Consider the following 18,179-nt stretch of genomic DNA (forward strand, 5'->3'; position numbering starts at 1 on the left):
GATATTTCCAATATATACCTTTGCAGTAAAGATCATTAGTAGGTTTGAGTTTTCAAGAAGAAGAATGCGATATATTGTTGTATTGTACAGTACTGTTGTCAAGTTCGGGTTCGTTTAAATGTGTAGAGAATGGCAAAATTGTACCTTGTATATTTCCCGGGTGTTTTTATATAGCTATTTTTCTTTACTACATAAAGTCTTATCGGTCTTGGCCCACCCCGAAAAGTACCTTAATTTATCTTCTCGTACCGCTGCAGGCGCTGGAGACATGGCCATCTCGCACTCGCTAGGCAGTAACCTGTTCGACATCCTGATAGGACTCGGTCTTCCGTGGTTCATCCAAACCGTGTTCATCGACAGGGGGTCCACGGTGCCGATCTACAGCGGAGCCATCCCCATCATCGCCATGCTCCTTCTAACCAACGTCATCATCGCCTTCTTCCTCATCAGCGTGTGTCGATTTAAGCTCGGCAAGACGCTGGGCGTTGTGTTTCTCGTGGCCTACGCCGCGTTCGTCATCTTGTCGATACTCTTCGAGATGAACATTATCATACCTGGGCTGACGCTGCCACGTTGTTAACAACATAGACGATGGTGCCACGTGAACAATAGATTATACGTATCTCCTCAAGCGCCATGGTCCCTTCGTCACGTCCGATGTGTGTTTGTTTCTTGTATTTTGCAGCCAGACTCTATCCGCGCTCCCGACCTGGTCTCTTCAAAGACCCGTAACAATACTATGCGGCAGGGCCCTGTTTCATAAAGCTGTTCGTAAAGTTAACTTTACGAACGACTTAAATATAGCAATGCAAGTGGGTTTCCTACAGTCATTGCTAATTTCATTAGGTAAAATGAAATTTGCATATGATAGCAATTATTTTTACATGTTAACACACGTTGTTGTTGTTTTTTAAATGTATTTTTACTCCAGTGTAGATGAAATATTGGCATACTGTCGTACTTTGTTAAAACGAAAGGAAAAAAATGTGCACACATATTGGCACTTCATATTCCAGTCGTTCGTAAAGTCATGCGTAACTTTACGAACAGCTTTATGAAACAGGGCCCATGGAGCATTTCATGAAGCAGTTTGGTCGGATATTTTTCTGACAAACTGTTGCAAGCTACTGAAATCCTTGCATCTGATTGGCTGAGAGCAAAATTTGTCCGACAACTTTGTCGGACAAAATGCTTCATGAAATGCCCCCTTGTCGGCACCACTGTCTTGCGCACAAATTTACCTACAATACATCTGTAGCGAGTATTCAGTGTGAGAGATTGTATCCACGGCTAGCTCGATGTACCAAAATAAACTTCTTTGGTGCATGCACTTCGAAATGCTGTAGTCACCATATTTATGTTTTTACATGTACTTTCATAGAATCGCTGATTGACGACTTGCAAAATCCAAGTGCGCCTCCAAGGTTTTGATAATCGTCACGCATTGTAGATGAGAAAAAAAAAAACAGAGACAAAATTTCTATACATTCTCTTGAGAAAGCGATGGGTATAGCGAATATAATATCTCCAGGTCCAACGACGTAATTGTTTTCACTTTGAATTTGAGTCTTTTCATTATTTTGCAACGCACGATTTAAAGCCGGCAAACATCGCAATAATATGTCCAACCACATGAATACTTGTGTTATTTGCCATTACGATAAGCCAATAACGACTTTGATAAAGACTACACAATGATAGAGAGACGCACATCTTTTTGAAAAGAATCTACAGATTTTGCAAATTCACATTACATCTTTCCGCCCCCCTCCCCTTGTGAATATTCATGAATCAGTAGGCATATCGTCCTACTCAGTAGTTCATGAGGAGTGCAGTATCGTGATTTTCAAACAAATAACCACAATGTGATTCTCTTGGACGAGTCCGACAGCATGTACCTGTGTTGCAAATGAATGAAGTTTGGTCGAGGGATGATGAATAATGGTGCTAAAAATTCCTCTGTTGCCTCGGGTCTATAGGTTCTACAAGTGCTAGCAATTCACTGTTCACGAAAGCGAATTCATATCACAGTTGTCATTCTTTTTTTTTTCTTTGAAAAAATAATGAAATTTAGATATATATCACGCAACATGTCTTTTATTAGGATATTTGGATCACGCATATTTATTATAGCGTAAACTTGCCTACACTCCATGTCGGCCCTCCGTTGGTAATAAGTCTCTCACTAGACATTGCAAAGTTACATGTCGAAGAGAAGGATATTATATTAAGCCTACTAGAAAATTATGGTGCTTTGTATGTAAGGTTCGTTGTTATAGTCGATTTAGCATTGTTATTAGTATAGAACATGGACTTAATTAATGTAAATGTCAAAATGAAATAATTCCCACTTCGCACTGCGAAGGAAGGTCTTGAGATGATTTTACAATAAAAGAGTAAGATTTTTAAGACGCCGATATAGACTAGCATCTTATCTCTAAAAGGGTTTAATATCTGGATATCTCATGATTAATCGACCCTGTGCTAACAACTTAGGCCGCCGCACTGTAATCTTACCAGGCACACTGGTGGGACTTGCACGCATTTTCCACGATCGTCACCACGATCTTGGTGATGAGCTCCGTACGCAAAAGTTATACATCATGGGCAACGTGCGTGGTAAGATGGCGGCGCGGTGGCTTCAGAGCGATTCGGGTCGGCCTATGAAATAATCCAGATACCTCCCACAGAGAACAGTGAAATTAACCCACTTTATAAAATGAGTTTCATCGATGCGATCTGATTGGTCAATTACCATGCATTGATTTTTATCATCATGCGTCCGGTAAAATCCGAATGCGTGGCTCAAGCCTTGTATTTAGTATTGTTGGTGTAGCGAGTGCATAATGGGGAAAAAGGTTGAAATTCATAAACTGATCATTCACGGACACGTTTTATAAAACGAATGATTCTATTTCATGGATTAGTGACGTTTGGATGCTCTCGTTTAACTTTGGAAATAGAGTAAAACCTACTCGCAAACAGTTCCAAAATTACACTCAAGCATCCAATTCTCACCGATCCACTTTGTCCTGTGCATAAGAAGTTGTATAATAGAGAATACCTCAGCGGCGCCGATTTGCTGGCTGATTGGTTAATATCAAACATTTGCTATTTCGAAGTACTCGTCAGATTCTGCGTTAATCAGTATCTTATTTTGTTATATCAGACATCAACATCACTTTGGGAATGTAGTGGTCCAGTTCTTGCCAATGTACTCTATATCAGGTACGTGATCATATCCACACTGCTCTATGTTACAATGGGGACAAAAGCAAGGACAATCATGGTCAGTGTCGATGCAGTTCGATCTGATGGGCCGACATGACCACGGCAAATGAATGTGCGTTATAAGCTGTTATTTTCGCGAGGGTTTTATTTTCGCGTATTTCGAGAATCACTGTTGGACCGCGAATTTAACAACACGTGAAAATATCTCGAACTGACAGGCATCCTTGCACATATGATAGCGTCGATGTCAAAATCGCGAGAACAACATCTCGCAGAAATGTCCATGACCTCCTCATTTGCGAAAATTACGCAAGCAAAAATCACAGCTTATAATACAGGCTTAGTATATGCCTGATTCTGTCAGTGAACACCAGTCAATGCCAACGTACTTCAAATACCCCACGTGAAATTACACAAAGCTGCATATAATTCATATATATGGTTGTGTTAATAACGCTCTTTCCCAGAACACGTAACACTCGATATGAGAGTTCCAAAACTGTTTCATATTTTTCAAGTATAATTTCAGCAAAACTCTGCAATATTCTGTGTAGTTAGCTCTCCCTGCTGTCAAAGTCAACTTGAACATTGGGGAGAAATTTGGCTTTAGGATGTAAGGCCTAACAACAGTCATGAAATGCATCCTTTTCATCAATTCGAATTTCGCCCACTGTTATCATTGCTTGACAAATTCTGATGTGTGAAAACGAAGAACACAGATGAATGTGAAAACTGAATGCTATATAGCATTCACAATGACATCATTCCCTTCTTATTGTGTGAAACTTAAAACTGGACTTCAGGAAGACAAACTCAGAATTTTCACATTTTCACAAACTTGCGTTGCAAGACTACCTCTTACTGATGATGCAGTGTAACCTGATAGATCAGTCGAAATAATGATAATATGAAGGCACTATCTACTACCAGGAATTGCGCTGTCACGACTGGGATAAAGTTACAAGTGTTCAAACTTTGCATGGTACATGTAGTTGCATTGAGAATGATATCCATCTTCTAAAGGTTTGTTATTTTCTTATTTGTGCTGAGCAGTGATTCCGCAACCCGGAAGTGAAGAAAGGAAGGAATACTATAATTTTGAGTGGAGAGTTTGAGATGAAAGTGGCTTGGATCTTGTTCTTGTGCATATCTCGGTTTATCGTAATCCCACATTGAAGGCCAATGTAGGAGTACTGTCAACATCTTGCCCAGTCGTAAACACAACTCAATCGTCAATTTTGCCCCGTTCAAGAGCTGAAAACAAGCCACAGTCAACTGTAATGTTATATAGATGTTTATATTTCTATGCTCCAGTCTGGATTTCAATCATAATTCTCAAGTTTTTTATTATGTATATGTCTTTTGAGTATCTGTCTAACCCGTGTCCGAGTTGCAATTTTGTTGATTCAGTGTATAATGATATAATTATGATAATATTATTAATCATATACTTTATATTTTTATGATTCTATTGCCTTTTTCTAGTTGGTGGGTTGTAATTTATTGCTTGCTGCTTTGGTGGATTACAGGCTATGTTTATAGCTGGGAGGGAAATATAGAAATTTTGATCAATTCTCGCAAATCGCCTCACGACTGTGTTATTTCCACTTCTCTCTGTCAGTGCGAATGTGAACGTTATGGCCGGCGCAGCCGTGGGGGCCGTGGGGGCTCGGGCCCCCACACTTTTTGGGCACCATACAAAGGAATACATAAGGTGTCATCACTTTGGGCCCCCACACTTTTTTTTAACCCGGAAGTACGTAAGTGGCACTAAAATAGAAATAGAGAGATCTTGAAGTATGGCGGCGGAACGGTTATGTTTTTTTTTTTTCTCTGAAGACCTTATTTTTTGCTTGTCAGGTGAAAACACCCGGAAATGAAGGGAAGAGAAAGAGCTGAGGACCCTTTTTTTTTTCTTGTTTGTTTTTGTTTTTTTTTTTGCTTGTTTGTTTTTGTTTTTTTGCTTGTTTGTTTTTGGTTTTTTGCTTGTTTGTTTTTGGTTTTTTGCTTGTTTGTTTTTGTTTTTGCTTGTTTGTTTTTGTTTTTTTGCTTGTTTGTTTTTGTTTTTTTGCTTGTTAGCTCATGAAACCCGGAAGTGGGCCCCCACACTTTTGAAAACACTGCGCCGGCCCTGAACGTAGACACCATCCATGGTAGACGTATTATGTTTACCCTGGCTTTCACAGGACACTGAAGTCACAACTCCCTTCCCTAATCGGGTGACAGTTCATTATTTCGTGGGGGTGTTATCATGTGGGGGCGCTGTGGCATAGTGGATACGACTCCCGACTCCCAATCAAAGGACCAGAGTTCGACTCCACCCAGTGCTTACATTCTTGGACAAGATGTTTTACCCACCATGTCCGTCTCGACCCTGATAGTAATGGCCCATTGGGTACCTGGCAATGCTAGGGTAATGATAATGGCAGGGTCCTCTGGTAGAGCAGTGGAAACACTGAAGAGGCTACCCCGGATAAAACTAGATATAATAATAATATAAAAAAATAAAAAATAAAAAAATAGTAATAATAATAATAATAATAATAATAAAATGATAATGATAATAATAATAACAATAACAACAATAATAATAATAATTATAATGATAATTATAATAAAAATTATTATTATCATTATTAATCATCATCATCATCATCATCATCATTATCACCATTATTTCGACTGCTCGTTAAAATAGTGGGAAGATTCGTTGATCCGAAAAATGAAATAAGATTCGTTATTCCGACGGTTCGTCAATCTGAAAACGAAATGAGATCCATTAAAAAAGAACATCCCAAGTTTCATTTTCGTACCGACAAATCTTCGGAATAACGAACACCCCCCCCCCCCCCCAACAATTTGTTAGAATATGAACTCGACAACGCTGGGATTAATGATGGAAAGCATATTCTTCGGGGGTTGCAATGAAACTACTGAGGAGGCTACCCTGGGTTAAACAAATCACATCATGTAATATCGTGAACCAAAGCGCCAGAGAAAGAAAAGCACGGGGTTCGAGGAAGCTGAAAACGTAACAACGCTTCATCTTATTTCTTTTGCGGGCCCTAAATTATTCTACTTTTTTATCTTTTCTCTCTTCCTTTCTTTCCCTTGATCTGTTTAGTGTATTCATGATTCTTCTCGATTCTTTACTGTAATGTGAATGTTATTTCTAGAGGAGAAATCTTTCCTCAGATACCATGGTAATTTTAAATTAGAGATTTTCAAACACGAACACACAAGTCTACACTTGGAGTAAAATTTTCGTTCACACACAAACACATGCGTTAGTTCATTATTAACACTCGCGGGCACATGCACGACCAACACAAACACACACACACACACACACACACACACACACACACACACACACACACACATTTAAATATCCGAAAGATATGTACCTTCATAACGAAAAATTAGAAAACGAGAGGAGATTGCCTCAATAATAAAGAGGAAAAGTGGAATCTACAAAATTTTGCGTTACAGGGCCTATAAACGTACAATCCATACAGAAAGTTTTTTTTTTTAATTCGATTATCACCCTAATGCCTCTTGTGACCATTTATAAAAGAAATATCTTCTATAGTTCATTTGCCATTTTATTCAAATTCAATCGATTCGTCAAGATGTTGGCAGCTTTGCACTCAACGTTACATGACACGGGCAGTTGGGTTCCCTTTAAATGCCCGCAGTCACAAAAGACTCCAGTTTATCACTTTACTCTGTAGGACAACCCGTCACAACCGTGCAATACATTGTATATATGACGACAGAAATACATTTCTGGCAGGCTGTGTATGTGAAGATGATCCTCTACCATGCCTACCAATCCACATAACCCCCAAATGCTGCACGCCTCTATACAGTAGTTTCATATGACACCACAGAATGACACCGACAAGCAAATTTTCTTGACCTTAAGCGTGTTATGATATGAGAATATCATTACACTTAGTCATTTATTCACATTGACAGTCGACAAATTCAACATTCAAGACTTCTGTTCCACACTCTTCCATTGGTCATTTCAGTTTGATACCGTTCCGACAGGAACAAAATAAACTCATGTTAACAAAAACGTTTGGAAGCTGAATGTACAAGTCTTTCACGTATACATGGTCATGGCTCTCTGTTTCAAATACAAAAATATTCTGCATATTAGGCACATATTTCATCAGACATGAAATTGCTGACAATCACAATGAAAAGATGCCAAATGTATAAATCACCCAAAAATATATACAATACTATCTATGTGCATAATATCATACATACAGGGAGGTGGGTCCCTAGTTCAAATGATGAATGAATACAATCCCCGAGTCATGTACAATAAGCAACAAGAATGATTTCTACAGGTTTAAAGCAGTGGAGTACTGTGCAGAGCCTGTTAGTTGTTGCTACGTCTTTGCCACCGAAGTTGGCTTGCATAAATCTTTGAAATGAAAGACCTGTGTCTCTTTTTTTTTTAAGAGATAAGATATTAACAATTAAAAATATTAAATAGATATAGGCCATCAGCTGTAAATATCTGTACGAGTATACAAAATCACACGGACAATATATGCTGGACAAAAACTTACAATACGTACCTGTACGCTGACCATAAGAATATTAGTACTGTTGATTTTTAAAGAAAAGACGAACAAACATCATTCAGTATATCTTTAATGGAACACAGTCATTTCGATATTGCTGGAAGCACTTCTGAAAGCATCACTCTGAGCTAGAAAGTTCAAATCAATTATACAAGTTGTACTTGTAGAGTGTATAAAAGAACATACACATTTATACATTATACATACAGTATGTTCATCAAAAACAGTACAATTGGATTTCCGCACTGGTAATTTTCAAAATAATTGAATAATCTTAATGCTATTTCAGGGAATTAAACTATACTTTGACCTACATTTTACAGAAAATCCCATTCAATTTGGTTATGTGGTCACAGAGAAATATGGATCGTTGTAAAGCATGTCATGGGTCCGTTTCGCCCAAGTTCAGCACTTGCTCTTGGAAATGTGACTGGACAAAACTTGGAGGAAAGGGATTCCTGTTATGCTCTACAAAGATCCTCAGTTCTCTATGACCACTGAAGCAAATCGGATGGGGGCTTCTGTAAGATGTAGGTAATAACTTATAGTTTCATACTTTGAAATTGCCATTGGATTGGGCAGTGAGTTGGCTCAGTCGGTAGCGTGTCTGCCTCCGACCCAAGCGACCCGGGTTCGAACCCGAGTCTGGACTGAGCAATGTTGTGTGTAATCATACCGTCCCCTCTAGCAAGAGGCAAAACACTCTGTCCCTCGGATAGGACATAAAATGGAGGTCCCGTGTGTGAGAGAGTTACATCTCATGCACATAAAAGATCCAGCTTCATTCATTCCTCACAGGTGCAGAATGTTGTAACCCAGTGAAGTGGTCCCACCTCACATCCAATTGGACCCCATGGAAGACCAGCTTATCATAGCTGAACATAGGCTATCCAGCCATCTTCTCAGATGGAAAATGAACAAACAAATGAACAAACAATTTGAAGTGATCACTATTGTTAAAGTTACCATTGTGGAAGTCCAATTGTAATTTCTTTTCCCTTTTTTCTTGGGGGGGGGGGGGGGGGACATACAGTATAGTTAGTAACAATGCATACAGCCACGAATGATATCTATTGCGTAGAACATTATTTACTACATATGATATTTATTCCCATTTACATTGAAATTGTGAGATGACTTAAATATGAAGCAATGTGTAGAAATTTACCATGCCACTATAGTGCATTACAGTGCACACAAACTTGACACATATACCACGAGGTAAGAGCATCCCTGGTCATATGGTAACCCACTGTGCACAAACATGACTCTGCATCATGCTATAACCACGAATTTTTTACTTTGAAAACTGAAACCCAAACCACAGTCATAGGTTCCTTAAACATATAAACATACATTACGTTTCTTTATCAACAGATCCATATCATATCAAATGAGTAAAAAAAGAAAGAAAGAAAGAGCACCATAATTCCAAGGCTTGCAGAACGAAACATTATTTTAAAGATATTCTAATCACTATAGGTAAAGAAATAGATTGAACAGTTTGCAGGGAGACATATAAATAATATGCATTATATAAAGTTTCTGCATATTCTCCATATATCAAACAAAGCCTAGTATATCGTCAATCCATGCCATCTAAACTACCACACATATTTCTTTAAATCAACCCGATTCATAGAGAGGACATTACTTCTTTGCAGAGAACAAAATCATCTCTCTACACCACCCCCACCCCCCCCCCAAAAAAAATATAATTATATGCATGTATATATACATGTATATATAATCTACCCACTTTCTAGCGTCCAATCAGCACTTGGCACCTCACGATAATTGTGCTGGTTACCAAGGACAAGAGTCCCGATATTAATTGTTGTGGCATTAGGGAAAAGTTGGTTCGGCGTCTCTGAAGTCATTGAAATATTGGTATGTGTACCTTCACTGGGAGTTGACATCTCAGATTCCCCACTTTTCCTACCTTTTGAACTACATGTGCATGTACCATTTACTTCAGGAGCCTTTAAATGTTCTCCTGCCACCTCCTTCCCCTCCTCTTCCTCATCTTTTTCATCCTTTACATCATTCTCCTCATTCACATCCTCTTCTTTTTCCTCCTTCTCCTCTTCCTCCCTCTCCTCCTCTTCCTCACCTTTCTCCTCCTTTTTCTCCTGTTTCTCTTCTTTCTCGTCCTTCCTTTCATTCTCCTCCTCCTCCTGCTCCTCTTCTTTTTCCATCTCCTCCTCTTCCTCATCTTTCTCCTCCTTCTCTCCTTCCCTCTCCTCCCCTCTCTCATCTTTCTTCTCTTCCTCTCCCTTCTCCTCCTCCTTTTCCTCCTCTCCTTTCTCCTCTTCCCCTTCCTCCATGTCTTGCTCTCCATGAAATGGAGCCCCAGCAGGAAAATCTTTGTCTTTCTTCCATTCAATCTCTCCATCACCACTGATGACATCATTTCTGACTCTTGCGTCTACTTGCATCTCTTCTCTACCCATGTCTCCGGCCTCCTCCGTCTGCTCTCCTAGGGTAGCAGGAGCTCCAACTGCTATCTCTTCTGTCTTTCCATGTGCGCTACTGCATCCGGCAGCTGCCAGTAGTCCGTCGGTTTCGTCGTCGTAGTGTGCACCTCCTTTTAGTGACGTACCTTCTGCCGACCTGTCATGTGCATCTTCTGTGGAATCATCGTCACCATGAGTGCCATCACTTCTCTGAGAAGTCATGATTGGTCCATTTTGGCGAAGTTCGTTTTCAACTCTTGATGCTTCATTCTGTTCCTGACATGACAGCAAGTGATCCATCTCCTGCTCTTGCCCTTCACTTGTAGGTGGGCTGCTGATAAACAGAGAGGAAGAAAGTGCATCATATGCAATTATGTGACTCATCATCACACAACCTTGATTCCAGACATACACACTAAAATGTCACAGTCCTGTGAAAACTACATGTATTCATTGAATGCAATATTGAGTGACTGATAGTGAAAATTTGGATAAAATTCAATAATTCTGTCATTTTTCTAAAAGTTTTCATTCAATTTAGAGAATCCTTATGCTGCCCTCAAATACTGGCAAATTTTTGACATCATGGCTGAACCATCTTACTTTAAAAATATATACAATATCCACAAAACTCTCCAATTTGTGCAAAACATACATTTTCTCTTCATTAATTGCTTATCAAGTGTGTTTGGGGAGATAAAAGTTCATACTAATGTTTTAGAAGAATTCGGTTGGATCACAAGATCTACCTTTATCTAAAAAAAAAAAGATGTGAAAATCTATGAACAAAAACAGTGGAGAGAGTAGAAGTCCTGACATTGTGCAGATGCAAATTCATGAACACAGTTAGTACTTTATAAAATTATCCTAATTATGTATAGTCATAACTTTGAATAGATCATCCCAAAACAAGAGTGGCTTTTTAATATTTTTTTAATCATATTTCCCACATATTTTTTACACAAATAAAAAATGGTATGATTTGAAATGCAATAAAAACTTTAATTGCTTTTCTGGATTTTTACAGAGGATGAATTCTATCAGAATCATTTTACCTTCTTTTTTGTCATTGATTCAAGATCTTTCAGTTTGTGCATCAGTATCTGTCTTGGTCTGCAGAAGTTGGCGCAACCATGTTGCAAACCCAAATTTGTACAGTTGGGTTTTGCTGAAAACTCAAAACCCTTATATTTCTTCATGTTTGTATCAATGATCTCCTTTTAAAGTCATTTCATGGAACTCACATGGTGCAAACAATTATGTATATTTGGTAAAACTTCATCTCAGGTTATTTTCTCTGTGTATACTGCACAATACATAATTCCCTGCAAAAACATTAGCATTTTTCATATTTTGTATACAATCAATGGACAAGTGAAGCTATTGGGATCACCTCTACACCATCCTGACATGTTACAAGCATATCCAGTAAATTTGTAGCAGTATTTTGGTCACATTATCTCTATTCTGGGTGCTGTTCCTCTAACAAGAATGTGGGAAATGTAGCAGAAGTTTAAAGGGAAATCACCTGGCTGGACCTTCATTATTCTGTCGTGTATTCTTCTTTACCAGTGGAGAGCGCAACATACAGACAGCGAACAAAACTCCCACAATCACCAATACCAACATGACCACCATCACTGCGATAAGAATCATTAAGCGAGATTTGGCAACACCTCCTGTAAAAAAGAAGTCAAGTTCAAAAGTCTTGAAAATAAGAATGAGAACAAAAAAAAAAAAAAACATTAGGTAAGAGACAGAGCTGACTGGAAATATTCACATTATTATGCTTAAATGTACTATAAATACCAGGTACAAACTACATCATGATTGTAAATGTGTTTACGTTTTGGAGCATCAGTCTCAAAATTCAAATACATTTGTATGTCTTTGAACACATTGGATAAATTCTTTGCAGCATTTATCCAAAAAGGTTTCCTCTTCAACCATACACCAAACATGATCATCGGCTATATTTCAGCTCCAAAAGTAATACAAATCTGATATCATATGATGTATATTCGTCGTGATAAAAAAAAAACAGCATGCACTGCAATAAGCAGCTTTGGATCTGCAATGGTAATGCTATGACACGTCTCTTCCATGGGTGGGGGTCAAGGGTTAATGTTTCCTCCATGTTGCATTTTGAAAAACAGATTCACCGTCATATACATAAGGACCAAGAGAATGCAGCGATTTTAGTATAACACAATCAGTGAAAGTTTGAGGAAAATCGGACAATCTTTTGAAAAGTTATGAAGTTTTGAAGTTTCAACGCCGCCATTGCTAAATGTGTAGACTACTACAGCTTGTGATGTCACTTCATGCATATACCAGTATAAAGAAAATATAAAGAAAATTCAACATATTTTCACTTTTCTCATGTAATAAAAGAGCACTAAACTTCTCTCTTTCAGAAGGCAGAGGGAGATATACTAACCTTAACATATGTCAGTAGTGAGTTGAGGGAATGTGGACTTTTTTCTAAATATGAAATTTTGTGGAATTCTCTTTATATTTTCTTTACATCGTTCTACACATGTGATATCATACACTGTAGTAGCCGTCTCATCCAGCAGTGACTGTGCAGAAACTTTAAAATTCATAACGTTTGAATGGTTTGTCCGATTTTCCTCAAACTTTCACTAATGTGTTCTACTGATATTGCTGCAGTCTCTCAATCAACATGTCTATGAAGGTGAACTTCTTCTCTAACTTCACTTCTCAAAACATGAATAGTCAAAGTAAATCAAATCAGCATCACAGGATCTACCACATCAGCACAAATACTGCTCTTGGGGATGAACTCGCACCCTTTGAAATACCTGGGAGGGGGGAGATGGATGCGTCAGATGTGGTAGGTGGTCCTGGATGCTGCGTCTGTGTGTGTTGACTGGCCCACCAAACTGAGCACTGCGGTTCACTGTTCGGGTCGTGCAGCCATTCACACTTCTGGTTGCACAGGTCAGGGTTTTGTGGGTCGTGGTAATATCTATGTGTGTGTGTGTGTGTGTGTGTGTGTGTGTGTGTGTGTATTTGCATGTAATATTTTTTTTTTAGGAAAAGAATAGATTTGTTTCAAACATTATTGAAATGTCCATTAACTGCACTGGGCTCTGCAAAAAGATATACGTACCAGTCAATTTGCTTGCACATCTTATCTACTGTATGCTACTGAGTACTGGAATGAATTGCAAATAAAAACTGTAGAAGAAATATTGTACATAACAGCATCTGCATAAACCTAGGTGGTGACTGAAGTAATGTATGTTCAAAAATTCATTGTGAGATCAAAATTGCATATATAAACTTCTAAATATTCAAGTTAATAAAAGCATTTGAAACTACTCCATTTCATTATCTCATGCTATGCCACCTTGCCAGTGAATCTCGCTCTTGCAGGCAATTTGTCAAAAGTGTCAAACTTCATAACTTTCAATCTTTCATAATGCACACACCGCTCACAAAGAATGTAACATATAGGCAACAGTACCTACGGGAACCCAATACATGATATAGCTATTGAGCATCGGCTGATGATCTTAAATACCAAGCCACGTTACTCTGGTGAATCTTACCCCATGTGGCAAGCTCCACATTCTCTGTCTGTGGTGGGCGTACATTCCTGTGCTATCTCCGTATTTTCGCAGATCCTGCACGGCAAACATTTGTAGTACATGCTGCTGTCTGAGTAATGACCCTCTCGGCAGGGAACGCACACTGCATCCCCGTTTTCGCCATCTCCACAGTACTGGAATGATTGATATGGATAGACAAAATCGTAGTGAGGAGAACTAGAGATCATCTGGCCCATAATTTGGTCAGAATAATACAAGAATCTCTGCCATCCCATTGCTAGAAAGTGAAAGGTATATATCTGGAATCTTGCAGCTTGCAAGCCTTTACTGTCTTAACAAGGAATAGTGACTTGTTCTGTCAAATATGCACATTCATACAATAGGAATACTAGTATGCTGTAATTGAATATAATAGACACAAATTTTAACAGGAAATGTTAGGTAAACAATGTAACATACAGCAGGCATTTCCAAATGAGATGTAACTGAGTTAATCTATGAACTCCGTGTCTTTATACAACATAGTAGAGGTTGTACATTGTTGAATTACACATAATGTGAATCTTAACTCACAACGATGTATGACTGTACTTTTTAAAGAAAACATCAGTTTTCCAAACACCCCACCCATCCCCCCCCCCCCCCCCGAAAAAAAAAAATGCTGCAAGGATTTGTCATTATTTACTCAGCCCCTAACCTCTGGAAATAATATTCAGACTAGTTGAATAAGTGGCAATCACAGCTAGTCACACTTCGTTTGCAGCACCTATTCTCCTCGGAAGCAAAGAGTATTTGGGCATTTTCACAGTAATGGGGTCCATTTCAAAGACACTAGGTAATCTTATGTTTCCAATGTGAATAACCCACCAAACACTTTAGCACTGTATAAAGCTCACCTAGGAGAGATAACTTTGTCCAGATTTTGCTCCAAGCAGGCTATCTATAAAAATTTATTTCAAAAAACGTAAAAATAGTGAACGTATGTAACAGGTGGACAGACATTTGTGTACTAATGCATGACAGTCAAATTAAATACCTTCTATGGTAAATGAGCTTTTCTTTACTAAAACAACTGATATGGATAAGAAGATACAATATCACCCCCAAAATTTAAATTAACTGTGCACTATAGTACACTTGTAGAAAAAACGAACGTATGTAACATGTGGACAGACGTGGACGTTACATTTTTGTCCGTCCATGTTACATACGTTCAGCCTAAACTCTAGAAAAGTACCTTAATGCACAGGTAATTTGATTTCTTTGGATGATGTTATCTCTTATCATCCATATCAGTTCATTTAGTAAACAAAGGATCATTTTCCATGGAAGATACTTAATTTGACCGTCATACATTAGTACACCGATGTCTGTCCACCTGTTACATACGTTCACATGAAATTTTCATCTTAAATTTGCAGAAATAAAAAAATATATAAGTGACTCATTTAAAGAAAAAAATATTATTCAGGAATTACTTAAAGCCATTGTATTTCATTTAGAATGTAAAGCACTGTGGATATGTCCGAAACACCAAATGTAACGTTGGGGGGTCCCATTACCTTGAAAATGCCCATTTCCTAAAATATACTTCCCTTGCAGAGTTGACCATCACTGCTACAAAGGGTGTGCCTTGTGTTGAGAATAATTTTGGCACCTCATTAAGACTACCCTCAGTATACACACACAGAAAAAAGTACTAACAATAAATATACACAAAAATAATTGTCACCTATTTGCAAATCAATATTTCTCCCTCTCTAAACAAGGCAATCGCCAAATTGTGTCTCGCCCATTCGCGTACAAGGAATTAATATTTTTTATAACTCCCAGAAGTTAATTGACCTGTTTATGACCTTTGACCTTGTGGTGACCTTCATCACCCTAAGGGACATTTACTGGGTACCATCCAAGTTTGGTCACAAACGGACAAAGGGATCAAAAGTAATGAGCCATAATCGAAACGCGCCATAAAAACTTAACATTGGGCCCTAAAAATTTGTTGACCCCTTTCTGTGACCTTTGACCTTTTGATGACCTTTAACTCCCAAAGGGACATCTACCGTCCAAGTTTGGTCACAAACGGACATAGGGATCAAAAGTTATGAGCCACAATCAAAACGCGCCCTAAAAACATAACATTGGGCCCTAAAAGTTTGTTGACCCCTGTCTGTGACCTTTGCCCTTGTGACGACCTTCACCTCCCCAAAGGACATCTTCTATCCCAGTTTGGTCACAAACGGACAAACGGATCAAAAGTTATGAGCCATAAACGAAATGCGCCCTAAAAATTTAACATTGGGCCCGAAAAGTTCATTGACCCCCGTCTGTAACCTTTGACCTTGTGGCTACCTTTAACTTCCCAAGAGACATCTACCATCACCCAAGTTTGATTGCCATTGTAGCAACATGTGCTGAGTTACGTGTGATAAGAGAGTCTTGCAAGTAAACGTTAACGTATGACCTCAAATGACCTTTGACCTTATCATGTGACCTCTTACGGCACCATAACATGAAGGTACCCCCAGTGCATCCATCACCCAAGTTTGATTGCCATTGTAGCAACATGTGTCGAGTTACGTGTGATAAGAGAGTCTTGCAAGTAAACTTTAACGTATGACCTCAAATGACCTTTGACCTTATCCTGTGACCTCCAACGGCACCATGACATGAAGGTACCCCCAGTGCATCTATGACCCAAGTTAGGTTGTAATCCAAGCAACTTATGTGAAGTTATTTGTCAAAAGAGAGTCTTGCAGGTAAACTTTAACGTAGAAAAGAGAGTCTTGCACATACTCTTTAATATATGACCTCAAATGACCTTTGACATCATCACATGACCTCTGACAACACCATAACATGAAGATACTCCTAGTGCTTCTATCACCCAAGTGTGGCTACCATTGCTGTAACAGTTGCCAAGTTATGCATCATAAGAGAGTCTTGCAGGTAAACTTTAACATTTGTGACGGACGACGGACGACGGACAGACGACGGACGGACGACGGACGGACGACGGACGGACGCCATTTGGATCCCTTAGTCTCGCCTTCACCTCCGGTGGGCGAGACAAAAAGGAGGTGAAGTCAACATCAATCACACTCAGGGAACATCATCATGGTTTAAATATCAATGCATGTACTTTGAGCATTTCTGACATTCTCTTTAACATTTTGCAAACTGCACAAAAAAGCATAACATTAAAAGGCACTAAACCAGATTTTGTACTCTACTTGGTTAGTCAAAGTTTTTTGAATTGCTCTAAAAATTTAATCTGAACATGATCTTGCTTGGAGATGGTCACTTTGAGTGCCCCTACATCATCATTTTCAAGGCAATCTTCAACAAATTAGATTCAACGTACCTTGTCAAGACCCATGCCTTCCAAACACTGTACACACATCTTGCAGAGTCCATCTTGGCCGAGATAGAAGCGTCTCCCGCTGCAGTCGTCCAGACAGGTTGGAGGAGTTGGGGAGTTGCTACAAATGGCCTACATGTTTTTGGAGAAGATATACGGAGCAAACAATTTTGATCAATAACCATTTCAAAGACATGATATCTAGGAGATATGACCTGGGTTTCTGTAAGCTAGCAACATGGGTATTAATGATAAATATATCACCTGTGCAAAGTTGAAGAAAACTATGAAAAGGTTTAAAGGGGAATTTACCCCACCCATCCTCATGTAGATTCAGTAAATGCAGAAATATCAATGAAACACATCAGTGAAGTTTGAGGAAAATCAGACAATACATTTGTAAGTTAAGCATTTCAAAAGGATTTTCTTCCCTTTTTATTTCTTTGCATCCACGTATCATGGATAAGAAGTCCACAAATTCATGATGTCACACACACGGGTGTGGAATGTTTTAGACTTTTAGGCCTAAAGAAAATTCAAATGAATGTCATATTTTTCTGAAAAGTACATGTCAAATTGACTTGCTGACTTTACATGAACGTTAGTGGTAACATTATATACCCTCCCCCACCATCACTACAGTGGGTAAAGTGAGTCCCGATTGTTTAGCATTAAAAAAAAAAGTAGAAAAATGAAATTATGTGGAGCTCTTTTAAGCCTAAATCTCTAACGTTATGATTTTCTTTCATTCCACTCCTGTGGCATCAAGTCAAACTGTTGCAGCCTGCTTACCTGATGGGAAACACGCCACTGCCAACAATACACCAACACAGCCAACGCGACGTGTGTGAAGCCAATCAGATCCATTCTACTAATACCTAAATACGAATTGCAAAGAGTATAAAGTGGCTCATCATATCATAGTAATTTAGCACATTCTTGATCTCGA

At 38.7% G+C, this 18,179-nt stretch overlaps 2 protein-coding genes and 1 long non-coding RNA gene across 3 annotated transcripts in view; 1 reads left to right on the forward strand and 2 right to left on the reverse strand.

Moving 5' to 3' along the window:
- Positions 1-836, forward strand: part of LOC139744890 (sodium/potassium/calcium exchanger 5-like) — a 51,296-nt gene extending 50,460 nt beyond the window's left edge. The window contains exon 9 of the mRNA XM_071655300.1: positions 258-836. Within this exon, the coding sequence (XP_071511401.1) occupies positions 258-580 (323 nt within the window). The 3' untranslated portion in view covers positions 581-836. The remainder of the gene's footprint in view (positions 1-257) is intronic.
- Positions 837-9,304: 8,468 nt separating this feature from the next.
- On the reverse strand, positions 9,305-13,217 carry LOC139744867 (uncharacterized). The gene is made up of 4 exons (XM_071655278.1): positions 13,117-13,217; positions 11,820-11,970; positions 10,170-10,622; positions 9,305-9,311 (listed from the first exon to the last, which is right to left on the reverse strand). The coding sequence occupies exons 2-4, from the start codon at positions 11,945-11,947 to the stop codon at positions 9,305-9,307; spliced, it is 588 nt and encodes a 195-aa protein (XP_071511379.1). The 5' UTR covers positions 11,948-11,970; positions 13,117-13,217.
- Positions 13,218-13,927: 710 nt separating this feature from the next.
- Positions 13,928-18,059, reverse strand: LOC139744882 (uncharacterized). The gene is made up of 3 exons (XR_011711851.1): positions 18,023-18,059; positions 17,234-17,362; positions 13,928-14,042 (listed from the first exon to the last, which is right to left on the reverse strand). It is a non-coding gene; the product is annotated as an uncharacterized lncRNA (long non-coding RNA).
- Between the last annotated feature and the right edge of the window lie 120 nt (positions 18,060-18,179).

Source organism: Diadema antillarum, unplaced genomic scaffold, assembly GCF_040938485.1.
Source record: "Diadema antillarum isolate AM-2024a unplaced genomic scaffold, OU_Dant_1.0 seq00001216_RagTag, whole genome shotgun sequence".
Taxonomy (NCBI): domain Eukaryota; kingdom Metazoa; phylum Echinodermata; class Echinoidea; order Diadematoida; family Diadematidae; genus Diadema; species Diadema antillarum.

Excerpts from the sequence above, each read along its gene's own strand:
- LOC139744867 (XM_071655278.1), bottom strand. The coding sequence starts at position 11,947 with ATGATTCTTATCGCAGTGATGGTGGTCATGTTGGTATTGGTGATTGTG. Across the intron at positions 10,623-11,819 it reads AATAATGAAGGTCCAGCCAG|CCCACCTACAAGTGAAGGGC; the intron begins GTGATTTCCCTT and ends GTTTATCAGCAG.